This window comes from Xenopus laevis, chromosome 9_10L (genome assembly GCF_017654675.1).
Source record: "Xenopus laevis strain J_2021 chromosome 9_10L, Xenopus_laevis_v10.1, whole genome shotgun sequence".
Taxonomy (NCBI): domain Eukaryota; kingdom Metazoa; phylum Chordata; class Amphibia; order Anura; family Pipidae; genus Xenopus; species Xenopus laevis.
The window spans coordinates 73,394,366-73,410,741 of record NC_054387.1 but is presented as its reverse complement, the minus strand read 5'-3'; the positions used below and the strand labels follow the sequence as shown (position 1 = coordinate 73,410,741).

The 16,376-nt window shown below is 35.4% G+C and overlaps 1 protein-coding gene across 8 annotated transcripts in view; it reads left to right on the top strand.

The window, feature by feature from the left end:
- The window catches only part of cobll1.L (cordon-bleu WH2 repeat protein like 1 L homeolog), a 77,367-nt gene extending 64,670 nt beyond the window's left edge, over positions 1 to 12,697 (top strand). For 7 of the 8 annotated variants that reach the window (XM_018235859.2, XM_018235862.2, XM_018235861.2 and 4 more), the window contains 3 exons: positions 52 to 2,096; positions 5,002 to 5,157; positions 9,530 to 12,697. In XM_018235859.2, coding sequence (XP_018091348.1) covers positions 52 to 2,096; positions 5,002 to 5,157; positions 9,530 to 9,616 — 2,288 coding nt within the window. In that variant the 3' untranslated portion in view covers positions 9,617 to 12,697. The remainder of the gene's footprint in view (positions 1 to 51; positions 2,097 to 5,001; positions 5,158 to 9,529) is intronic. The other variant, XM_041576711.1, reaches the window with a different exon arrangement.
- Positions 12,698 to 16,376: the final 3,679 nt, after the last annotated feature.

The following is a 16,376-nucleotide window of genomic DNA, read 5'->3' as shown; positions in this document are numbered from 1 at the left end:
TTTCAGTGTAGCTATGTTATTGTATAACTTATAATGGATTTCTTCATTAAGGTCACATTGGGAATGGAGCATCAATCCAGACCACAGAAACGGAAGATAATATCCAAGCAACTGACATTAAAGTACTTCATATTGAAACTGAAGTGCAAGCACAACCTTACATGGAGCAGAATGAACGTATGGTCACTGATATTCAGAATAATGCCACAATTTCAGTTATTGAAATAGAAGGGACTTTGGATCACAGTAGCCCAACAAAAGCCAAACTGCAGGATTCTGCTGTTCAGACAGTAAGTTTCGACAGTGATGTAGAAATGAATAGTATAAAGGAATCTTCACTGACCTCTGAGCCTTCTATAGAGCATTCACACAAGGACATGGAAATCAATGGCCAGTCATCCATGCCACCTCAAGTTATTCATAAGCATGTAGCGTTTTCCATGGAAGCATTACAGACACAGGAAGTTGAAAATACCAGCAAGGAAATCCCCAGTGCTAAAGAAAGTGTGCAGACACAAACTATTGTTGAAACAGAAAAGATGGTGGAGAGCCCATTAAAATCTCCATCAAAAAGCCACCAGCTGTATATACAAGATTCAGAGCCAAAACCTAAACCTTCCAATGAAATTACAAGAGACTACCTACCTAAAATTGGAATGACTACTTATAAAATAGTGCCGCAAAGATCTTCTGATGCCGAGACTGATAACGCACAGGATTCCATAAACCATGATACGTTGGCTCAGCACGACAAAAGGTTGCAAAGCCCTATAGGGACTAAGAGTGTGTCTCCTGTCCAAGCAGCAAGGGAAGCTTTCTTCAGCGAACTCTCTTCAGCAATTAAAAATGGAAGTCATTCTCCTCAGCTGAGTGCAAATATAAATCCTATGAGCTTGACTCATGTAAATAACACTTCAACAAGTCAGAAAAGTCCAGGATTAACAAGGAGCTTGTCGTCCGAACCTGTTTTAAAATCAGAAAAATCAAATGTCCCAGAAACAAAATCAGGTTCAGTTAAAGCCCCAAGTTCTTTCTATTTGCAGATGCAAAGGAGAGCTTCAAGTCTTTATGTGACCTCCGCTGCTGCTAAAATGTCAAAATCATCAAGCAGTCCTACCAATAATACAGTTGCTAACCTAGGAAAAGATACTTTGCAAGCAACAATAAAAACATTACCTCCTAGTTCAGAGGTTGCACAGGTGACTTCGAAACGAGATGAAAATATTTCTTATGACAAGTCGCTATTTGCTAAAAACATATCATTGGAGAGAAATTTAGATCCTGCAGCTGCTTCGCAGTTAACAAGTAAAACATCTTCTTCCAGTGAAGATTTACAGCTGCCTTTACCATCACTTGATCTACACAAAGACAAGTTAACAATTAAAGAAATGGAGTCTGAAGTCCAAAGTCTTGGAGAGTATTCCCAGCTGACACAAAAGCCTAGACTAGATGTTCGATTGCCTTCTATAAGTGAAGATGAACTGGCTAAAGACTTAACAGAAGCAAAAAAAGTTGAAACAGTTTCTGAAACCTACTCGGTGGCTACAAACAGGTGTAACACGTCTCAGAATATTACTGAAATGGATAAAACATCAGACATTAAAAGTGGAAGCTCTATAGTTAATGCTCAGGAAAAGCATCTGGAAAGTCCTACATTAAGTAGTAAGAATAAAAGTGAGAATTCTCTGTCTGCTGGAGTAAAAAATGCTGAAGTTAAGACTGAGTCCTTAAATGTATTGCCAGAGGTGACCAAGCATTTTGATGTTGATGACATGTCCAGACACTATGAGGACTCCCTAACATCTAGTAGAACTGTGAGATCACCAAGCTCTCCAACTGGCCCGGCTGTTACAATGAGTTTGCAAAAATTGAGGACTTTCGCCACCCCTCGACCATTTTCAAGTAGTAATTCTTCATCTTTTGCTCCTACCAGTTCCTTAGCAATTAGACGGTCACAGTCATTTACTTCCAGTTCTGCACCAGTTAAGCAACCTTTAAAATCTACTGGCTGGACCTCTGTTTCTCCAACTGATGTGGAATTCAGAAATTACTCCTCTTTCTCTTCAGAAAATCCACAGGAGCAATCTGAAGATCAGGTAGGTGGCAAACTGATTTTAAATGATTGATGCATGGCTATCTTTAGCCCTTCTTAGCACCTGTTAGGGGAACTCTTAGGTACTGTAAGGTTGGACTCATAGAAGGTGCCTTCCCTAGATACTAAAGAAACTAACATGCACAATATTTTAGTATGAAGCAAATACATGTTTATGCAACGATTCCTAGCTAAAATTGTTACTATAACAGAAAAGTACTTTGATAGCACACTATCCTTCACTATGTTTGCCCAGGGACAGTAACCCATAGCAAGAATAAGATGTTTGCTTTTAAACAGGTGACCAGTAAATGCTACCTGCTGATTGGAAGCTATGGGTGACTGTACTTGGTGCACTTAGTGCCTTTTATTATATAACCATATAAAAGCATTGTACATAGTGACGTGTAGAGGTTTCAGGTACGTGCAGTGTTACCTTTAAATTGCATACTGTTGTAACTTAAAATGCTTTGTTCAGAATTTGGGGGGCTTTAAGGAAATTACAGTTTTATATAACTACTGCATTACTGTCCAGTGAGGAAAGTGAATCGTTTTGGTAGGATAAGAATTGTCTCAGAGGCATTGCATTACATAGCATTTAGACTGGTTTTCACAAATTTTCTGTTGTATTTTAGTTTCATCTTTATTAGTTAATGCAATATTTTAACCTGCCTAGTGCTCTCAAATTCTGCATCACCATTTGTGCCTTTTTATATACCCTACATTTTTAAAATGTTAGAGGCACTGTATGCATATAATGATTTTTAGGAATATTTTAGCTGTTTAAAGTTCAAGTAGAGCTACAAATAAAGACAGCCTACTTTACATAGAGGTGGTCAATGAGTTCCTCCTATGTGACCCCTTGAACTAATGATTGGATCATAGTTTCTGCCATGTCCACAGTCATATTGAAGACCGCATCAATGTGCAGATGCCGACCCCGGTCCGATGGGAAAATCAAACCATACTGAAATATATAAGCTGCCAAATCGATCTGAAGGGCCCACATTTGCGGTCTGCCTGTGTATGGCCACCTTGAGAAAAGGAGGCAGTCAACCAAACATAGCCCACCCAAAAGGGCATACATGCCTGAAATGCACTGTGAAACATCTAAATGACCTACAGGCTGAGCTTTTGGGTCACTAAATGGAATTGTGGACTCTGTATTATTCTAGGTTGACCAGCGACCCTTCATATGCAGAGCTGTCAATGATTCCTACTAACATGGGTTAGTATAAATTATTGTGGAAACTGCAGAAGGGAGAAATTAAAGTTACATCCCCTAGTACCTGTAACACCAATCATGTTTCATACTTGGTCACTACCTATGTTTAATTTGCTCTAAGCATGAGCACTATTCCACCTTTGCTGAAGATATGTAATGGGAAATACAGTATATGCCCTATTTGCATTGATGATGCACCGTCCTATTATCTTCACTATTGTAGATAATGCAGTGCGTGCCCTACCACATATCCTACCAACTGGAATGTGCACATATAGCTGGAGTTGTCAGAACTGCTTGCCTATTTAAAAATCATTATTCCAGACATTTCTCAACATGTATTCTTTTATTGAGGTTTATCTGAAATGTTTGGAGAAATGTTTTTGGAACTTTGTCTCCATTGTATAAAAAGGCGTAGAAGAGATATTGTGTACATACAGATATTTTGATATCTAAGGCCTGGCAACATCCCAATGTGACACTCAGATGAGACCGTAGCTTGAATAGGGTATTTCTCTCAGTGGGATGCTGCCACCTTTCAAAACTGGTCATAGGCCAAGCTTGGTATTTGGTAAAATGGTATGGCTGGTGAACAGTGATAGCATAGTTGTTATTTGTCACTGTTTTTGTTAATTTAGTTGGAATGTCAGCTGCCCCATAGTTTTGGCTGCTCACATGCCGCTGGCCTGCCATTTACACTATACTTTTTCCAACACCGTTGCAGTTAGATAAGGTGGTTGTTTCTGCAGCTTTGCTGCTGACTATGCTGACCGATGTGTATATAAATAAAATCTCTGCCACAAATGGGAATATTTTCTCTTTAATGTGCTGGCCCAACCTGGCAAATAACTCCATACTTTTCTCATCATGTAATAATCTCAAGTGCTGAAGGTCCTCTCTTCTTCCCTCTAACACATCCTGACTCTTTGTCCCAAGGCTCTTGAGAAGCCCAGATAATGTTTTTAAGGATATTTGAACCGGTTAAAATAGCTGAGCCTTTAATGACATCACCTGCTAGGGATTTTGTGCTATTCTAGCCATTTAACCCTTTCAGTGTCATTGCCTTTTGTTCTTGCTACAGGTGTGTCTGTGTTTGTGTGCAGCAAGGTATAGACCAAAAGGGCTACCAGTAATGTAGAGTCTAACGGCACGTTAGTGATGTAAACAGTATCAGTGCTGTTGGTTCAATGTTTGCTGAAACTTAATGGAGATATATTGTGTCAAAACAAGAATCTGTCAGTGCATTATACTCCTCTTTTTATAGAAGGAATGCACTATTTTGAAGATAATAATTTTTAGCCCCGAGTAATACCAGCACTATGTATTATTCATTATTGCCTACAATATGAGGGTTTTTTTTAACATATCCTATATGTCTCCTTGTGCCTGTGACCTGGTGGCATTATTTTTTATTTTCTATGCAAATCTTTGTGTAATGATCCAGAGGGTGTAGCCTTGTTCCATTTAGAGAGATTTACTAAAAGTTTGAATTGCTTTTTAATTGTGTTTATTGTTTCTGTGCTTTGACATAATGGTTTAGATAACAAAATTAATATTTGTTGTATGTGAAAATAATAATATTGATGCTTTGCAAGTTCTTACATTGACGTACCTGTATTTGTTATCTGTAACCACTTTGTTTAACCTTAACAAGACTTATTATGTAAGTCATTTTCTTTTCTAGACACTAACCCCTGAAATAAAATACAAAGTGCATAGCCCGCCACCACTTCTAGAGAAAAAGTCTACTGTATCTTTTGAAAGTTCTGACCCAGAATTCATCCGGCAGAATTTACTGACTGCCATTCGCTCTGGAGAAGCTGCCGCTAACTTGAAAAGGGTGAGTGGCCGCCGAAGAGGGTCTGCACAATGTCTCAAAGGCTCAGAAGCCAAAATTAATATTCTTAATTAATGCGGAAAGCTTTCCATATAAATTTACCCTTCACAATCCCCTGCTCTCTAATTATAACAAAAACCTCAAATTCCAAGTATTCTGCATAATAAATCCAAAAGCTGTACACAGAGCTCTGTAACCTGTATATTCATGTATGTATGTGACTTGGAGCAGCCATATTGCTTAGTTCAACAGAAATAAGGACAGACTTAACTGACAACAGTAAACATACATGGTTGTTTTGAAGCTGAAGCCTTTAGTACATTGATAGATGCAAGCAAAGTGTTCTCATTAAATATAATTTATTATCAAGCACAGAGAAGAAATATGTTCACAGAATAAGCTATAAATAGCCCAGACTCCAATCTCATAACAATCCTAATATTTGTATTTTTGTGTGTCCCTTATGAAGTAAGAATACTATAAACACTGAGATGACTAAATATGAACCAGTTTAGTTTCAGCATTATTAGAAAAAAGTTGTCTAGAAGTGAAGCAAGAATTTAGTTTTAGGCTATATGAATAAGATGGCAATACATTGACATCTTGGCCATTGATAGACCGGTCAACAAACTGAATCTTCACACATTGGGGCTCATTTATCAACACTGGGCAAATTTGCCCATGGGCAGTTACCTATAGCAACCAATCAGTGATTAGCTTTTTAAAGCCAACTGCAGGTAGAACAATGAATGCAGCAATCTGATTGGTTGCCATGGGTTACTGCCCATGGGCAAATTTTCCCAGTGTTGATAAATGACCCCCATTGTCTCATATAGCATAAATTTAACCAGTGGCCCAATGAGAAGATCTGAATTCATGTCAGGTAGCTTGCCCCTTTCTGACTCCTACATATGCTGATTTAGTTCAGAGGTCTGCTTCATGGAAATGCAAGAACACCTTTGCCCCAAATCGACCACCTTAATGGAAGGTAACAAGTGTCATGGGACTTATCTTGGTGGGAATACAGTGGTGGAAAAGCATATGCTAATGCTCACTGCACATGTTCACTTAAAATTGGGTACAGCGCCAAGGTGTAATAAAATCCAAAGCTTAGAAAGTTTATGTACTAGGATACCTCAAAAGTGTAGGATCGTTCTTTAAAAAAAAAAAAAAACCCTAAACTGTTATCACCAATAATACCAGGAGCCACAGATGTTCTGTACAAGAGGATAGTGTATTCCCTAATGCAGAACATAAGAATACTACGGAGGAGTTCCATGACCATATAATGATCATAGGCTGAGTTGACTTCTGATCTTATATTCATTCTTTCATTCTTCGTATTTAGATTATTAATTATAATACACACTCAGTGAATAATGTCAGTGATTATAAATGACGCTGAGTGATGTAATTTATGGCTTACAAAAAATAATGTACCTTCTGGGTAAAAAATGGTGGTAATAGAAGTAGCAGCAGGGTCCAATGTCCTGTATAAAGTACATATCATTGAACTCTTTGGGACTTTTATTAGACTTAAATTTTACAACAGGGGGTATTCGAATTCCTTTATATTCATTAATATTTTTTTTAATTCTGCCACATTTAACATTTAAACAAACCCCCAAAGCTATAATGAATGAATGTTCTGTTACATTCTACAGAAAAACTTGGTAAATAGCCCCCCACAATTCTTTATCCGTTAACAACAAAACAGTCCATTCTGGTCTTCTAATAATGTCAAGCACAATGCTCTGCAGGTCTTATGAGCAGAGAATTATTTAAATGTCACACATAATCCTCTGTTTCTTAATTAAATATGAACTTTACATTACCTATGCATGGACGGAATTTGACTTTTTCACATTTCTGAATCCGTTTCATGCTAATTTTCTAACTGAACATCAGCTTATGTCTTGGACTGCAAATATTCATGTTTTTAGCATGTCTTTGCCTTGTTCGATAACACTTTTTATTTAATAAAGCCATGAACTTGTTTTGAAAACAAATGTCAGCTCTCAAAACCACTGTGAATAGCAATGTCAAAATACGTTGTTGTATTTTTTGTGAATTGTTGTCTTTTTCTGTCCACTCAGCCCTCTTTTAACCAAAACCTCTAGTATCCTAGATATTTAGCAATTCTTATTTAACCTGTTTTAGTTATTTTTCAGAATCTGTTTGGCCTAAAACAATTTTTTGTTTTTTGGTGTGGTTCTAAATTGTAGAAAAATGTGCCCTTGTTAATCAGTACCATATGTAAATACTCTACAGCAGATTATATATATATATATATATATATATATATATATATATATATATATATATATATATATATATATATATATATATATATATATATATATATATATATAGGGTTTGTTTTTTTTTGGAACTGTAAATTAATTTTAATATTTTTTAAATTTTTCTTGAGGCCACCAGAAGGTACTATTGCAGAAACAGTGGTTCATTTTTCATTTCTTTATTCAATATTTTTTGTTTTACAAAAATAAGATAACATACATACATTTTACATGGCCTTCACCCTAGTATACTAAATAGCAATGAATTTTAGACAGTTTCTGCTGTGTAAGAAATTGCCATTTTTTTTGTCATGCATTTTGTTTCGCCAGGAAAAATGCAGTTTTTTTGCATCTAAAAAAAACACCAACAGCATTAAGAGATTTCCTACATTCTTTTTTTTCACACCAATTGACTCCAATGCATTTTGTGTTTTTTTCAAAGCAAAAAAGGGCAGTTTGAGTATTTTTCTTATTTCTCATTCATTTTTCTCATTTCTAATTCTCACACCACCTAAAAGACATTACTGGTACTTAGCATCAGAATAAAACATCTCTTTTCTTTAAAAAATATAAGTAGTATGTTTTTCACACATAACATCATTGGATGCTCTACTTAAGGGCAACTTTCTGAACTTTAAAAGCAAAGATATTTTTCTTAACACTGCTCTCAATTGAATAGGGAATTTCATGATTGTGTTCAACATTAAAGGCTGGGTTAGGAGCAAATGCGAATAAAAGAGCACAGATTTAATGCAATGTTTATCAACATATTTAAATCCACATATAAATTGAGCAAAGTCATTCAAATTATAATTTTTTTTTTACTGTCTTTGGATAAATAGATGTCCTTTTGAAGAGAAAAAGTGCTTAAGGCCTACTATTTCAAATTCATTTAGCAGTGGAAAATGTCACATGATGTACTTGGAAGAGTTCTTAAAAATAGTTCAATAAAACCAAAGACTTGGTATTTACAGCAACATGTTGAAGTTGCTTTAGGCCCTTTAGGTTTCCACCACGAGGAGTCATAAGATTTTGGATTTAATGACGTTTACATGGGGATTGGGTTTCTTCATTTGCATTGTCTATTATTGGGATGTGTTTGTGTATACATTCAGGCTTGTGTGTGATTGAATACACATGGACATGCACACAATTGTGTATGAAACAGAAATCTTTACTATGTTATTTTCTTTTAAAAGCTTGGTGGTATCAGATACCTGGAGAAAAAGTATGACACATTTTATAAAACTCTCAGCAGGGTGATGTAGTAATATGGTGCTGATTTACCCTGTCGTAACAATTTATTGCAACCAGTCAGCTGACCATACACAGGAGATCCATGTCTTTGACTGGGTTGCAGATTATGATCATCCATGCTCTTTGGTTGATTTGATTGTTCAGTGCCATAGTTGGATCACAGTCAGCCATAGACCCAATATACAAGTTCATGGCCTTTATTATCTATAAAGGTACTAGAAGATATAGGGGGTTATGTTATAAAATGTGAAAAGTATGCTACGGGTCTAGTCATCTGTAGCAACCAATGAGCAGCTTGCATTTCTGGTAGGTATCTGATTGTCTGCTATGGATTACTGCATTTAGGTAAACTATGAGCCTTTTATTGCATATGGGTGATAGACTGGTAAGGCAATTTCAACCAGCTGAGGCAAAATCAGCTTGTTGGTAATGGGCATCTTAACATTGTAAAGCTGACCATGCACTAATAGATCCACAAGGTCACCAAATGAGCAGATATTTACCCAATTTAGCCACTTACCTGGTGATGGATGAACTGTATACAAGCCTTGGCCTGTCCGATGGGGCTGAGCCAGGAGCTTTTACTGGCCTCTGTGTGACCACCTCAAGCCTGATTAATGTTTAATGCATATTGGCGGATGTGGAAGCTGGGAAATAGTGTTGGTCTAGCACCATACTGGGCTGTGGATGCAAACCCTATTTGACAGGTCAGCACTTGTCTCTTATGTGATCTGATCATTGTGGGGGACAAACAATTACATCAAGCTAATTTTTCCAACCTGAATCTTTTTTTTTTTTTTTTATCCACCCCCTCACAGGTTCCTGTCCCATCCAATACAATATCTATAAACGGAAGATCTACAATGAGTCATCCAGTTTTTTCCGAGACACAAGAAGAGCTCTAGAACTTGCCAAAATCCATCATTCTGTGTCCATGACTACTGCTGTTTTGAGTTAAATGGAAGTGTATGTTAGTATATTATGCAAGGATCTTCGTAATGCTCTTGGACAGAGTTTTGGAACACAAATAATTTATTTTATGTTAAGAGGCCTGCAGGTGTCTTATTGCTGAAGATTTTATTTTAGAGATTAGTAATTACTGTTCATTTCAAACCTGCATTTATTAAAGGACACATTCTAAAATGAAAGTCGATCTTATGTCACATATAAATATATATATATATAAATACAAATAAGTATAAATAAGTAAATATATCCTACATAGTTTATTTTCATTTACTGCCCTTTCTATTCATAAACTACAATTCCAGGTATGCTTAGCTGCTCTAAACACTGTCGCTGAACTGTAATTACAGTATATTAATGTGTTATCAAGGGTTAATGCATTCTGGGAGCTGTCAGCTTTTTATTTTTAAAGCAATACTGCTCAGTAAAACTTTTCCCATACAAGAAAATCCCCAAATGAGAGTCCCAGCTGATCTATGTAAATATGGTTCCATGTTCTTTGTTACTGGAGCTAGTAGGTTTATTTGTAATTAAGCTCTTGCTTGTCAACTATAGAGAACTAGGGGTGCATTGGAGGGATTAGAACCCTTTACACGAAACAGGGGTCACAATGCTGTTTAATTGTTCCAGCATTAATAATATGATCAAAGAATAGGGAGCATGTAGAATATTGAAGGACCCTTGTGCAAATGGGGTTTTGACCCAGTAGTGTTAGTAGTTATGCCTGACAGTGTTACTTTAAATAGCCATCCTTGATGTTGATAGACAGCCTTCCAAACATACTTTAACCTTTGATAATATTTTTAGGAGTCTGGAAGTTTTGGTCTGTCAATGTTTGGGTTACCCATTTTGGACCACTGTTGTTCACATTCCCTTTATACAGACAAGCTCAGCCAATTCAAAAATCCTTTAAGAAGTTTCAAACTCATTCACACTAATGATTCCAGCCTGAAGGGAGGTGTAGAATTGTCATGTCACCTGACAGCAGCAGTTCTAATTATCATCTTATGGTAACCTCAGGAAACTGCACTTATTTCAAGGGAAAGTTACATTCCATATGATTTTTAGAAGTTTCCTTCTTTAATAATAATAATCTACTTTTCTACTTTATATTGCCTGTTGGGATCGATAGTTGTGGGTGCAGGGTTAAATCAACATGTAGTTTTCTTTCAAAAGAATACGCACACCAATCATTTGTGAATCAAACAATTTTTATTGTTTTTACACAGATGCACACAATAAAAACAGTTTGATTCACAAACGATTGGAGTGCGGGTTCTTTTGAAAGAAAAAAAAAAAAATATATATATATATATATATATATATATATATATATATATATATATATATATAAGAACAACTTTCATTTCAGCATTAATGTTGTGTTACTAAATTGTTTAATGTTTTCCTATAGAGAATGTAAAATGAATGATTTTTTTGTTTCTGAACAGTACAAATGATGTAATAATTTTTTTGAAAGCAACTGCTTGGTGATCAATGTATATATTGTAACTGCCATTTTTGCCTTCTCTGTTACATGGTTAAATTTAGCAAGTCTGCAATTAGCAGTGTTGAAATAAAATATTTAAAATAACTTACAATTATAGTTATGTTAGTATTGGGGAAAATTCTGAATTTATTTTGCATTTATTCCCAGGGGATTATCAAACATTTATTTAAACATATGTGATTTCTTCTATTACATCCACACAAATTTAAAATATTCTCTAGTATTTCCAGTGCACATCATCCTTGTTTTGAGTCAGTGGTCGGCTCCTAAAGGATTTATAGATCCAAGAGTTTTTTTTTTTTTTTTTACATTTGATTCAATGGGGACATTTCACCACCTAAACTATGTCATGAAAAAGTGCTTGTCTGAGCTGTTTGCAATCTACATTATTTTGTTATTACAGTTTACATTGTTTTGGCCACATTAGTAACAGAACTGAGCAGTAAGTGCCTAGACAAAACAGCAGAGGGCACACAAATTCATGATATTCTCAGTGTAAACCTCTTAATGACATGACAAGTAAAAAAGGTAATTAAGATAAATTGTAATATTTTGTATAGTTCACATCACACTAATACAGTAATTTAAATCATAATTAGAATTATTTTAAGCCAGTCCTCTGTAATCTATAGTCTAAGCACTGAAGAGAAACCTCTTTGTTACCCTGGCTCTGACTTTCACCTATAAAAAGAAAACCTTATTGATAAGGCTATAAATATAAGGAAATCACTATCCATATTCACTGAAATGCTTTTCGTGCAGATTTGAATTTTTAAATATGAGTGAGGTTTTACTATATTGCTTTCTACAGCCAGGATCTAGATCTCAAAGAAATAGCACCTCAAGTTGTAAACATAGGTATAGACATATAGATATCTATAGAGGTTAAGTTAGGTGAAACAATGACACCTCACATTGGGATCTGTGCAAAACTCTTTTTTTCATATTGTATTATTTCTCCAAAGGAAATGGACATAAACTCTCCTTATAAATGTATATATTTTCTTAAGTCTTCATCTTGGCAAATATTTCTCTTATAACTCTTTACGGCACTGCTATAATTGTATTGCCATTATCAATGTTTTCAACTTTCTTTCCTTTCTTGCACTCTTACATGGGCTAATGGTGATGTCGGAGCACATGATTGCAATATATATATATCTGTATAATGTTCTAGAATGTATTTTTATTACATTACATTTTTCTAATACTCTCAGTGCATATGAAATGATTCTTCCATTGCCCATTTTATGTTGGAATTATTGTTCCCTTTGCAAGCTAACTAAATACAATTATGGAAGATGTTTGACCACATGTCTCATAAGCTGAACCAAATCTACTGTACCTGTTGTACTGGAATTCCCCTCTAACAGACCGTTGGATCTGCCTCACCTTTTTCTTTCTTTAAAGATTTAATGCGCTGGAGCATATAGCAATGTATGTTATCTTAAATAAAATGGTGTGGAGTAATTGGTATTTTCAAATAAACTTGGTTATATACTATTGTTAATTTAGTTGCCTGTGTAATTGTTTGCAAATGGTTTTTCAGTTATATAGAAATGTTCATTCAGCTTGTTGGCTAAAATTCAGTTTATTGGTAAATTAATTGTCTGATGCATGACTTGATTTTTTATTTAGGACATTAATAGATGGTAATAAAATATTAAAGGCATACATGCACCAAGAACTTCCCCTATAAATGTTTTCATAGCCTGTAAAGAGAGAGACTGTAAATGTATGCAACCAAAGGTATCGGCCAATAGCATCAGGGGTTGAATGGCAGCACTTCTGTCATGCACCTTATCATCAGGGGTTCTGGACAGTTAGGACAAAAAAAAGTGCTCCACGATATTCAGACAGCAGCACATACTCCAGTTAAAGTAAAATAATAATAGTCTTTTTTGGCTCCACATTAAAAACAGGCAAGAGGATCAGATGGAACAGTGTTTGGGTTGGACAGATCATGGGCATAACCAGGTAGGTGTACAAGGTCCCAAAACTCATTATGATAACTCTTATAGACAAGGCTTTATTGAGGTCTTGTGCTGCCCTAGGAACTACCTTAGTCTGACCCTTCCCATTGGTACATGTGCAGTACCACAGTACAGTTTGTGCACACACCAATCCCAAATAGGGGAGTTAACCTGAAATCACAAAGAGATTAGTTTGAGGAAAGTGGAGGTGTGCCAGGGGGATTTTTTATTTTTTTTTGCTTTTAATATACTTGCACCTTCCTAAAACTATCGAAAAGGCATGGACATGGAGTTGCCTATATTTAAAATAATGCTCTGCTGATAAGTATTTTCACAATTATTTGAAAAGATTAACATAATACATTTTATAAAGAAACTAAACAATTATACAAATGTTAATATATCAAGTTGAATTAATATTTAATAGTTCTAATAGCATCTTATTTATAATTAAATATATTTTTGCTGTCATAAAATTATTTAAGTATCTGTTACACAAATTTTTTCTGATTCTGATATTGGTTTCATTTATTTCTGATACCGGTGTGCAACAAAAATTAAGTCAGACACAATTTGAAACTTACAGAATTCTTTAATTTGCTCCAGTTTTATGAAACTATTCTGCTCAGTCTCCTAAATTCTTTTTGTTTTCTTTTCTAAATGTCATCCAACACACATGAACAGGTTTAGTAGCTTGGGTAAACTCCTTCTGCAAAATCCTACTTGTTGAAATGAAATGAAACTCCTAGATAGAATTCTTGCTTTATCCTTGCATCATCAGATGCGATAATCCATGCAAATAAGGTTGAGTTTGAGACATGTCATGGGCATTATTAGATTAAGCATTTTCTTTGATTTGATGTTTGGGATTTTGAGAAATGTGACCTAAACATTTTTCAGATAAGTGAACCATAGCATCTCTGCCTTGGCTACAGAAGGCCTTCCTCCTTAATATAGTTGGAAGCCCAAAGGAACTAATGTAAACTACACCATTTGCAGTCATGTGCTGACCTTTTACTGTCTGTGTCATGCATAAGACAGAATGTGCAATTTTTTAGTCAGAGCTTATGTGATGTGACTTGAAAAACCCTCTGTTGCATGGCAAAGAAAAAAAACAATCAGTTTTTTTTTATATGCAAACATAATAATTAAGCCTTTATTCAGGCTGTCCACTCTTTAAGGGAGGAAGAAACTTCTAATCAAAACAACCTACAAAAAAAGATGTACATGAATAACCCAATATTATGGGCCTATTTATTAAAATTTGTGAATTTTCAATTTTCTTTATTCGAAAAAACTCAACAAATTTGAATGTACGCTTATTTATTAAAAAAACTCGGCCACTTAAGAACATGAACAAAAACTTGATCCCAGAGGAATCACGTTCTATCAATCATTTTCAATGTCTACCAAATGTTTTTAAAACAATAAATCACTCCCTAAATGTTTTTAATGGGTTCCTCTGGTGTGGTTTGCATATTCCAGGTCCAGCATTTAGCCCACTTATTGTCTTATGACACAAGGTACTACATGAGCATATGCACCAAGATCGTGTACTCTAGAACAGATCTTTGCCCTGGAAATAAAGGAGAAGGAGCATGGTGCAGGTGGTGGAACCAGAAGGTAAGTTAAGCTGTTTAGAGTGGGGACTCCATATTAACATATGCCATTTGGCACATGAGACTAAAAGGAAATTGAAATTATCCAAGCTTATGGGCTTCATTTGCCATAACATACAATCCTGGGACAAAACCTTACAAAAGGATAGTAACCCAAAGGTTATAGAAACCAAAATCTGGATGGCTACTGTACCGGTGCTGGTAAGTTTCCCTATGCATGGCCCTGTAATTACAGTCTGGTATCAGTTGTTACACCTTAGGAATATAGAACAAAATATAGATGCAAAATTCCAGCCATGAAATACCTTTACAACACTTGCTATTGCCTCGTAACGGGAAGTATAGGGAACACCACAATTTGTAAAGGCTAATAGCCATTGGTACTTGTAGATCTATTTTAGATCAAGATAAAAAAGAAAATACAGCAATTATTTTTTTTTGGGGGGGGGAGACTTGGTTAAGGTAATATAGGTAAATAGGTAATAGGTTAATAGGTAAGCTTAAAAAACAGAGCATAACCACAACCCTAACACTTACAATCTGCACCAGAATTGTCTGCATGTTCCTACTCACATGATTTCAGACAAACAGGATTTGTTTTACAATCGGGTAAGTTTTGTTCATTGTCGAAGTCTAAAGAAAGCTCTATAAATCATAAAGGCAAATATTTGAAGTAAGTGGTTATTTTGTCTAAGCTAAATGCAGCAGACAAATTAGCCTTTCACTGTCACAGACCTATAGTCAGCTGCCAACTTCCCTAGCCTAGAGGCTTGTTATTGTTAACCTCGCTCCTACTAAATAGATCAGTGTCATCTTTCATTGTCATCTGTTCTTGATTCCTTTGGCAGGAATTTTTTTTTCATATTTTGTTGTTGACACACCTAGGGGCAGATTTATCAAGGGTTGAATTTCGAAGTGAAAAAAACTTTGAAATTCGACCATCGAATAGGCTAGTCCGACATTCGAAGTCGAAGGATTTTTAAGATCGTACTACGAATCGAACGATATAATCGTATGATTTTACAAAAAAATCCTTTGACTTCTCAAAACTTAGCCAAATACTATCTGTAGGTTCTAGGAGGTCCCAATAGGCTAACATAGCAATTCGGCAGGTTTAAGGTGGCAAAGTGTCAAAGTCAATGTTTTTTAAAGAGACATAACTTCGATTATCGAATAGTCAAAGCATTTTCACTTTGAATCAAAGTTGAATTTGGCCTATTCGATGGTTGAAGTACCCAAAAATTACTTCGAAATTCAAAGTTTTTCAATTCATATATTCACTTTGAATTCACTTCGACCCTTAGTAAATGTGCCCCCTATATTAACTCAAGATGATTTAGACTTAGATGAAGAATTAGAATTCTTAAAATCATATCATCATAAAAACCTGAGACATTTTGTATTACTGATATTTAACCCATGGGGGGGGTTAGTTGAGAAACAATTGTCTGAAGGATAGATCTCAAACTACACAGTACAACTATACAATATAATAGCTTTATAGTGTATAGGATCAGTTATACGGAAACCCATTATCCAGAAAGCTCATAATTAGGGGAAGGCCAACTCCCGTAGGGTCTATTTTAATATATCAGCT